At 33.6% G+C, this 10,324-nt stretch overlaps 1 protein-coding gene and 1 pseudogene across 1 annotated transcript; one reads left to right on the top strand and one right to left on the bottom strand.

Moving 5' to 3' along the window:
* Nucleotides 1-266: 266 nt before the first annotated feature.
* Nucleotides 267-1,244, top strand: LOC147925135 (uncharacterized; annotated as a pseudogene).
* Nucleotides 1,245-5,568: 4,324 nt separating this feature from the next.
* LOC104749896 (acyl-lipid omega-3 desaturase (cytochrome b5), endoplasmic reticulum) lies at nt 5,569-9,474 on the bottom strand. The gene is made up of 8 exons (XM_010471606.3): nt 8,724-9,474; nt 8,016-8,105; nt 7,340-7,406; nt 6,725-6,817; nt 6,445-6,630; nt 6,276-6,356; nt 6,022-6,159; nt 5,569-5,925 (listed from the first exon to the last, which is right to left on the bottom strand). Exons 1-8 carry the CDS (start codon nt 9,032-9,034, stop codon nt 5,728-5,730), a joined length of 1,164 nt encoding a protein of 387 aa, XP_010469908.2. The 5' UTR covers nt 9,035-9,474; the 3' UTR covers nt 5,569-5,727.
* Nucleotides 9,475-10,324: the final 850 nt, after the last annotated feature.

Genomic DNA, 10,324 nt, shown 5'->3' with positions numbered 1-10,324 from the left:
TCAATCTAATATTTAATATATGACTTTGATATAATTATGCACGTACGTGTACTAAAATATTAATGAACGTACGCTTAATTTGCTGTTTGAGCTTTTCTACGTCAATTTTGATTTTTGCAATTGCGTTCGGTTACTATTTTATTGTTTACTATTTATCTTCATTCTTAAGCTCTTTCTAAGAATTATTCATATAGCACACTAATAAGTGCATATTTTCATCTTGATTGATAGTTATATATTTATGAAATTTAATTATTGTTTCAGTCATGTCAAAACTCACTAGTCTTGAATTTGGAGTTTTTGACATCAGTGGAAACAACTACTTGGCATGAGCAGTAGATGCTGAGATTCATCTAGATTCAAAAGATCTCCTTGACATCATCAAAGAAAGAAATCAAACTCAAAGCAAGAACAAGTCCAAAGCTATGATTTTTCTTCGTCATCACCTCCATGAAAATCTCAAGAATGAATACTTGAGTGTGAAAGACCCACAAATCCTTTGGCATGATCTAAAGGAAAGGTATGATTATCAAATGACTGTGATCTTACCTAAGGCTCGCTATGATTGGACTCACCTAAGATTACAAGATTTTAAGTCTATAAGTGAGTACAACTCAGCTTTGTTCAAAATAACTTCCAAATTGGAATTATGTGGAGAGAAAATCACGGATGCAGATAAGTTGGAGAAAACATTCTCCACTTTTCATGCTAATAACATTGTCCTGCAGACACAGTACCATGAGAAGGGATTCGTGAAGTATTCCCAACTCATTTCTTGTCTCCTTGTAGCTGAGAAACAAAATGAGCTGTTGTTGAAAAATCATGGACTACGCCCTTCTGGTTCTACTTCATTCCCTGAAGCGAATGTGACATCCTATGATAAGACCAATAATAATGGTCAAGGTCGTGGTCATGGTCGAGGCCGTGGATACGGTCGAGGCCGTGGCCATGGGGTTCAGTTTAAGAACCATTCTCACCAGAAATGGGAAAACAAAGGTGGTAACAAACAAGAGAAATCAACATATCTGAATATATGTTACAGTTGTGGAGGAAAAGACCATTGGTCCCGTACTTGTCGTACCCCTAAACATCTTGTTGAGCTCTACCAACAATCAATGAAGGAAAAGGGAAAGAAAGTGGAGACAAATATGGTGTTTGAAGATGGAGAAGATGATTTTGACTTTGGTGATTTCACTCACCTAGACATTCCCGATCTCTTCCCTCCTGAAGAAGAGAAAAACTGATCAAGTCCGATTTATTCAACCTTGTCTCTTATTTTATTGTCTTTGGGTTTTAGTTATTTGGATTTCAGTTTTTATTTTATTTTATTCTATGCATTTATGTATTTGATACATGGTTAAAGTTGATTTATAAAGATATTTATTTATTTATGAATTTCTACTTATACTTTTAATTAAGTAATACTTATATGAGATTAATTTATTTTTGTTTACTTATTTGAAGAACAATGAATGGTGGAGATTTATGCTTGGCCGACAGTGCAACTAGTCATACAATTTTAAAAAATAGGATTTACTTCTCCTCTTTAACAATGAAAGAAGCAAGTGTAAGTACCGTAACTGGTAGTGCAAAGATAATTGAAGGCTCTGGAAGAGCTAATATATCATTGCCTATGGGAACAAAAATAGAAATTGTTGATGCATTATACTCCCCTAAGTCTCATAGAAACTTATTAAGTTTTAAAGATATCCGCAGAAATGGATACCATATTGAGACAATGAGCAAAGGTAGCACTGAATACCTTCAAATCACAAATAATACCCAAGGCTCTAAAAATATTGTGGAAAGACTGCCTGCATTTGCCACTGGGCTTTACTATACAACAATTAATACAATTGAAGCAAATGCTATAGTAAACCAGAAGTCCACAAAAACTTTAAAAGTTTGGCATGACCGGTTAGGTCACCCCGGCACAACAATGATGCAAAAGATAATAACAAATTCATGTGGTCATTCATTAAAGAACCCGAAGATTCTTCCTAATGATTTTTCATGTGTTGCTTGTTCACAAGGCAAGTTGATTATACGACCTTCGCCAGCAAAGATAAATTCAGAACAAATTAACTTTCTGAAACGCATACAAGGAGATATATGTGGGCTTATTCACCCATCATGTGGAACCTTTAGGTATTTTATGGTCTTAATTGACGCATCTAGTCGATGGTCACATGTATCCTTGTTATCAACTCGAAACCTAGCATTTGCAAGATTACTTGCCCAGTTGGTTAGACTATGAGCACACTTTCCAGATTTTCCTTTGAAGAAAATCCGTCTTGATAATGCTGGTGAATTCACATCTCAATCTTTTAATGACTATTGCATGTCTATAGGGATAAGTGTTGAATATCCTGTAGCAAATGTTCACACACAAAATGGCTTAGCAGAATCACTAATCAAGCGCCTTCAGCTGATTGCTAGACCATTACTAATGAAATCAAAACTCCCTATATTTGCTTGGGGACATGCTATATTACATGCAGCAGAACTGATTCGCATCAGACCAACAAGTCATCATAAGTTCTCCCCATCACAATTAGTTCTAGGTCAGGAACCAAATATTTCTCATCTTAAATTTTTTGGATGTGTTGTATATGTTGCAATTGCTCCACCACATCGAACTAAGATGGGACCTCAAAGGAGGTTGGGAATATATGTTGGATTTGATTCTCCATCAATAATAAAGTATATTGAGCCATCCACAGGGGATTTATTCAAGGCTCGATTCGCAGACTGCCATTTTAATGAGTCTGTTTTCCCAACATTAGGGGGAAAAAATAAACAGCTGGATAAAGATATAAATTGGAATCAATTGTCAATGACTTATCTTGATCCTCGGACTAAAGAGTGTGAATTAGAAGTCCAAAAGATAATTCATTTACAGAGTTTAGCAAATCAATTGCCAGACACGTTTGCTGACCCAAAAAGTGTAATCAAATCATATATACCAGCTGTAAAATGCTCCAATAAGAATAAATATCCCCGAAGGACAAAATCAAACTGCTAATGAGTCTAAAATACGTTTGAAACGTGGTAGACCTGTTGGTTCCAAAGATAAAAATCGTCGGAAAATAAAAGGAGCAGAAATTAGCAATGGTGAAACAAAGGATATAATTATGAACGAAAAATCTCTAGAAGAGACAGACATGACAAGGAAAGAAATTCAGGTACCTGATAATGAAGAGATCTCAATTAATTATGTCTTGTCTGGAATAAAATGGAACCGAAAGCAAATCGACGTCGATGATATGTTTGCATACAATGTAGAAGTTGATGTTATGGATGAGGATCATGAACCAACATCTATTGAAGAGTGTACACAAAGAAGTGATTGGCCAAAATGGAATGAAGCAATAGATGCAGAATTAAAATCTCTTGCAAAGAGAGAAGTTTTTGGACCAGTAGTCTGTATACCTAAAGGGGTAAAACCAGTGGGACATAAAAGGGTGTTCGTACGAAAGAGGAATGAAAGTGGTAAAATTGTGAGGTATAAAGCACATTTAGTTGCACAAGGTTTTTCACAAAGACCTGGAATTGATTATGAAGAGACATACTCTCATGTGGTGGATGCAACTACTTTCAGGTTCCTCATTATTCTGGCAATAAAAGAAGGACTTGATTTACGTTTAATGGATGTAGTCACATCCTATTTATATGGACCATTGGAAAATGATATTTATATGAAAGTACCAGAAGGATTTAAACTGCCTGAAGCAGTGAAACCTGATTCTCGAGACCAATACTGCATAAAAGTAAATCGATCTCTTTATGGATTAAAACAGTCAGGGCGTATGTGGTATAATCGCCTTAGTGAGTACTTACTAAAAGTAGGCTACAAGAATGACCCTGTTAGTCCATACATATTTATAAGGAGATTTCAGAAAGGATTTGTTATAATCGCGATATATGTCGATGATTTAAATATCATGGGAACTCCTGCAGAGATTTCTTTCACAGTAGAATATTTGAAGAGAGAATTTGAGATGAAAGATCTCGGGAAAACAAAATTTTGTTTGGGACTACAAATTGAACATCTAAAAAATGGTATTTTGGTGCATCAAGAGACATACACAAAAAATGTGCTTAAAAGGTTCTATATGGATGGAGCACACCCCTTAAATAGTCCAATGGTTGTAAGAACACTTGATGTGAAAAAAGATCCATTCCGCCCTCGGGAAAATGATGAAAAAATTCTTGGTCTTGAAGTACCATACTTAAGTGCAATAGGGGCATTAATGTACCTCGCTAGTCATACAAGACCTGATATATCATTTGCGGTGAATTTTTTAGCAAGATTTAGCTCATGCCCAACTCGAAGGCACTGGAATGGGATTAAACATATACTTCGTTACCTTCAAGGTACAAAAGACATAAGTTTATTCTAATTCAATTTATCCAAGAAAGATTTAATTGGGTATGCAGATGCAGGATACTTATCTGATCCCCATACTGATAGATCGCAAACAGGATATGTATTCACATGCGGAGGTACTGCTATTTCTGGCGTTCTATGAAGCAAACTATCACAGCCACTTCTTCTAATCACGCAGAAATTTTAGCCATTCATGAAGTTAGTCGCGAGTGTGTATGGTTAAGATCCATAATTCATCATATTCGAGAAAATTGTGGTATATGTGCAGGGAAAGATGCTCCAACAATTATGTATGAAGACAATATTGCGTGCATCGCATAACTTAAAGACGAATACATCAAAAGCGATAGAACAAAACATATTTTACCAAAGTTTTTCTACACACAATCTGCAGAAAAAGGATCTTTCATTCATTATAATAAGATACGAATATCTTCCTCCTCTTTTGTCTATCTATAACACTATTTTGCTTTTTGCATCTTTTTTTTTGGCAAACAAATAAAGAAGTCTTTGTGGCTTATTTTTCGGACAATAGCTATGAACTACATCAATTTTGTAACATTTTCTATGAATTACGCAAATTAGTAAACTCAGTCCACCACTATTGAAACTCGACCTAAAGCTTGAGTGATATCAAAACAAAACGTTGTCTTAGATAAAAAAATAACAAACAAAATATAGGAATAACAACCAAAAACTACACTAGCTTCTAATACCCACAAAACTTCATACTAGCTTCTAAAGAATCATGTGACTATGTGAGTATGGAATTAACTGAAGTTACCCTATACAGTACTGTGCCCAAATATTAGAACAAATTCTATAACTGGTGCCTGGTGGTGTAAAGTGTAAACAATGTCCTTTACTTCATTTGGTTTCCTTGGAGATATGCATTTAAGAGGCTTTAGATATTACTATATTCTTGGGCCGTGAAGTAGTAAGAGTAAGTAGTAGGCCTATTAAGTAAAAAAGCGACAACTCCGTGACACACATTGTCGTTATGACAGGGACCACAAACGGCGTGCATTTTGTCGTACTTTCAGTGGAACTGTCTTTTTCTTTTCACTTTACTTTTGTCTGAAACAAATACTGAAATACTACTACTACTACTATTCAAATCTTTTTGATGTTAACTTAAAAAAGAAAAGCGAAAAAAAAAAAAAAAGAAAGAACAAAACTTTACGTCTTGTAATGTAAATACATTTATAAATAAAAAAAAAAAAGAAAAAAAAAAGTTTCACGAGTACACTTTTTTAACTTAAAAACAACAACAAAATTAAAAAAAAAAGGGGGGACTTGCTGGTTTATTCCTAATAGAGCTAAACAAAGGAAGAAATTTAATTGATTTTAGACTTGTCAGAAGCGTAAACGTAGAGATCTGGATCTGTCTCGTAGAAGACAATATCACCAGTGTCACTGACGTAATGATCTTTCTTAATACTTGCGACCAAACTCTCCACCAAGTGGATCGGTATTGCTCCTGACGTCTGTGGTTCTCTGTAGTATCTTCCCAACACATGTTTAGCTGATTTTGTCTGTCAATCATTCAAATTAAACAATCACTAATTAGTTAATCACCCCCTTTTATTAGAGCTAATCTCAGTATATGTATAATGAAATGATCCACTCACGGCATCGACCAAGTGATAGTGAGGGATCTGTGGGAAGAGATGATGGATCACGTGAGTTCCAATGTCGTGATGAATGTTGTTGAAGATTCCGTAATCTCTATCAATAGTTGTTAGTCCTCCACGTAGATAACTCCATTCCTATATTTTCCAAACAAATCAATTACTCCATTCCTATACAACACATTGCTAATATTTCTAGAGATTTTTGTTTTCTTATAAACATAAATATAGTTGATTTTTTTCTTTTAAATTACCTTGCCTCTGTACCAAGGCAACTTCTCATCGTGACCATGGTGATGTAAATACGTGACAGCGTCCAACCACATCACAAAGATCTGAAAAAACAAATAAATCCAAAATTTATGTCAAAAACATGTATATCATAAAATTGCTCACACAGTATAAAGATATGAAATAACTTACGATGTACGGCACACCGTAGACTTTAAGAACGGAAAGTGGACCGAAGATGAATGACAGAGCAATAAGAGTGACAAACATTATGGACCAACAAGTAGTTGAAGTTGCAATAAGCTTTCTCTCGCTTGGAGCAAATAAACTACTGTATGGGTTAAAATGTGATCCTTCCTTTCCAGGACTTCTGTAGCACTGTCAAAAAAAAAAAAATCCAATATCAACTTTTATTACTTTAAAAAAACTAAAAATCAATTATTGTGCAAGACTAGGTTTTAAAAACATTTACCAGATAGAGAGGATAAGCAAGCATGGGGAGAGGGACAGTGTATCTCAGCATCCGAGTACTGTGGGGCAAGTTCTTGTACACCCTTTCTGGTAACTGAAATGTTTTGATTAAAATGACTTTTGTTATTAATTTATACACTCGTATACATTTACACTATGGTTTTAATCGTTATCATTATACATTGCATGTGCATTCTAATTTTTTTTTTTGTATTTTTTTCAAGATCTAGACAAAATATCACGAAAACGCCAAGAAGAGAAAAAAAAAATGAAAAGAAAGTATTCGCACTTCGAGGAGAATCGTCCTATGCGAAGGACCCGAATATAAGTGGTCCACTATTAAAGTTATATATTAGTAGTATTATATTTTGAAAAGAGTTGATTCTATAAACCAAAAAAAAAAAAAATCAATTACTGATTCAACAAACGACACTTGACCAAGTGGTTGTTGTTAGGATTTCAACTTGCCTAAACTAAATCTATAAATAAAACATACTATTGAAGGAAAAAAAAAACATATTCTAGGAGTACGCTAACATATAAAAATTCGAATATAGGAAAGAAAAAAAAAACAAAAAAACGACAAGAGAACACAGATGAGAGAAGGAAAGATTACCGGAACCCATGACTCGTCGTTTTCAACATGGCCATGGTTCTGGTGGTGCGTCCGGTGGCTTATTCTCCTACAACCCCAATTATATAAATTCACAAAAAATTAGTTCTTGTTTTGTTCTATAAATACAAGTTATACACAACTCTATGCGGCAGATTCTAACAATCTCCAAAATTTATAACTAGGGGATAAGTTACAAACAAACAGTACTATAATGATGCATACAAATCTACTTTTTAATGATATCAGCCGATGAATACATTTAGGACATCAATCTCAATCTCAAACCCAAAAAAAAAAAAAAAAAAAAACACACATTTGGCTTTCACAAAATTAATGTTAATTAGACAAAGGTACATCAATTTCTTCATGTTCAGATTGGCTAATGGGCCATAAATTGGCCCACAACATTTAATAAAAGTTTTGATGCCCTCTTGGTTGGTTACTAAAAGATTTGATGCTTTTGGAGTGGAAAAATCAAAAGCCACCTCATAATCATAATAGTCACATGCATTATTTTCTAATCACAAAATTTGCAATACACCCCAAAAAAAAAAAGTACGATTGAAGTGAAGGTTATCTATTAAATTCCTAACATGCATCAAATACACCAAAAATAACAACGTAACACTAAAAAAAAAAAAAAAAAGAGAGAAAAGAATAAAAGTAAATAACTTACCAACCATGGTAAGGAACGAGGATGAAGGAATGAAGAATGTGACCAACCACACTATTCAGCAGAGGAATGTCTGAGAAACTCCCATGTCCACTGTGTCATTATTTTTACACATTCAATTTCACATCATTATTCATTAAATACCTATAAATCTTATAATATACTGGCAAAAATATTTAAAACGCATCAAGAAATGTTAGAAAATATATATATATGACGTGTATAAATCTCGAAAGTACATTGGTACGTTATATTAACAATTCAATAATTCCATGAAGGCATGAATAATTAAAAAAAAAAAAAAACCGTAGATCTAAAAGAAACAATAGTAATTTGTGAAGTTGGAACGTAGATCCACGAAATGCGGTATTATTAATAATAATAGAAAAGTCTTTAGATATTTTGTTACGAGTCTTACGACTAATCATCATAGTGGAACGTTACTGAAAAGTGAAAACTTATAAAAAATCTAAAAACAGAAATCTTGGATCCTCTTTTTCAGTTTTTTAACAAATTAAAGTAACCTCAAAAGAACAAATATTGAAGTTAGCGACAATACTTCATCGAACGTGCAAATTCAAAGTATAATTTAAGAATTCGATGCAATTAAAAAAGCAAAAAAAGTCACAAAAACTAAATCGAAAAATAATTAATTAAATTAAATTATTTGAAAACGTAACATTAGTAAAAAAAAAAAAAAAAAAAAATTACCAGTCGTGGCCGAGGACGAAGATGGCCCAGAAAAGGGTGCCTTGAGCGGCCCAATAAAGAGGCCAAAGGAACCAGCTGTTAAAATACACGGCGGCGACGGCAAGAGCAGCGACGGCGCAAATGTCTCTGACGACGTAACTCATTGATCTCAAAGGACTCTTAACCCAACAGTGTTTTGGTATTGCCGCCCTTATATCACCGATCTTGAACGGAGGCTGTGCACTCGGATCAAACCCTTCTCCTTTCTTGTTCCGGTCTCCGGCGCCGGGATCTCCGTTCACATTGCTACGTTTGTCCATAGCAACAACCATCTCCGGAGAAAGAGAGAGAGAGAGAGAGAGAAAGAGAGAGGATCTCAAAATGGGCTCAGTGAAAGAGGAAAAATGTGGTGAGAAGAAGAAAGGGTTTGATGAATTTTTTGGGGTTTGTGTGATTTGTTTATATAAAGGGAGAAAAGAGATGTGTAGTAGACAAATGAGAGAATAATTCCAATTTTTTTTTTTTTTAATTTAAAGGATAAAAAGGGTAATTTTGCTGTTTTTTGGTTTTTAAATTGCTGTTGTATTACGTTGTTCAATGAAAAAACAAATTGGAGAAAAAGTGTAAGTTATAAATTTTTAACAAGAATAAAACTTTACCATTTCTTAAAAATACGTGTAAGTTTGAAAATATATATTTCTCATGATTTATTTCTTTGTATAAGTGCTAATTCTGAAAGGAATGTGAATATTTTTTTCTTTGGTTTTTCCTTGCACGTACCAAAGTATACCAAGTAAATTTTATATTCATCTCTTGACCATATTTATGCACCGAAACTGACAAGACAACGAGTATAATATTTCTTATACTAAAAAACTAGATAGAAATATTTCTAGAAGTTTTTTAAACAAATAGTTTTTTAAAAAAGGGAAAAAAGGAAAATATCTTAAAATTAGTGGCTAGTATTAATACATAGTAGTGAAAATTAGTTCGGTGATTAATTAGAGGAATAATTAAAATGTAATTGACACATCAGTACATCATTCTTGATTTATTTGACCAAAAAATAAAGAGGTTTGTAGCTGGTTCAATTAGTTTTAAATCACTTAAATAGTTCAACATCACCTATTTTTGCCGTTTCTTAATTGCCTGCACCTGTTTATGTAGAGAGAGTATTAGAAAATATGAAGAACCTTTTATGAAGACTTAGAAATACTTTGGATATGGTACATATCTTTAGGCATTAGTCGGTAAACATTCTAGATTCGAAGTATGCAATGTGGTGACTCTTCAGAAAAAAATTGACCGGATCAGCCCATATGAAAGGTAGCCGAAAAATCAAAATAGCGAACTTGTTTCACAACAAAATACACTGTTAACAACTTCCTTTGTCGTCATAATTCAAATGCCTGAATCATTACATTTATGGTTAGTAGAGGAGAAGACATTGAATTTGTACAGCAAATTGAGGAGTTTCCTCTACCTCTTCTTTTCTCTTAACTGTTTTTCCAGCACACATTTACGATTTACGCATTAATTATTTTATACATATTTTGACTACTACAATTCACTATATATGCAATTAATTACTTGCAACAACTTTTCTTTATTTGGAAAAAAAC

The sequence above is a fragment of the Camelina sativa genome, chromosome 16 (assembly GCF_030686135.1).
Source record: "Camelina sativa cultivar CO46 ecotype springtype chromosome 16, ASM3068613v1".
Lineage (NCBI taxonomy): Eukaryota > Viridiplantae > Streptophyta > Magnoliopsida > Brassicales > Brassicaceae > Camelina > Camelina sativa.
This window is presented reverse-complemented; position numbering and strand designations above follow the sequence as displayed.

What these genes read in the sequence shown, in the direction of transcription:
- LOC104749896 (XM_010471606.3), bottom strand. Translation starts at nt 9,034, where the DNA reads ATGGTTGTTGCTATGGACAAACGTAGCAATGTGAACGGAGATCCCGGC. An exon ending in ACGACGAGTCATGGGTTCCG is followed by an intron (nt 6,818 to 7,339) that starts GTAATCTTTCCT and finishes AAAACATTTCAG; the next exon opens with TTACCAGAAAGGGTGTACAA. An exon ending in TCTACGGTGTGCCGTACATC is followed by an intron (nt 6,357 to 6,444) that starts GTAAGTTATTTC and finishes TTGTTTTTTCAG; the next exon opens with ATCTTTGTGATGTGGTTGGA.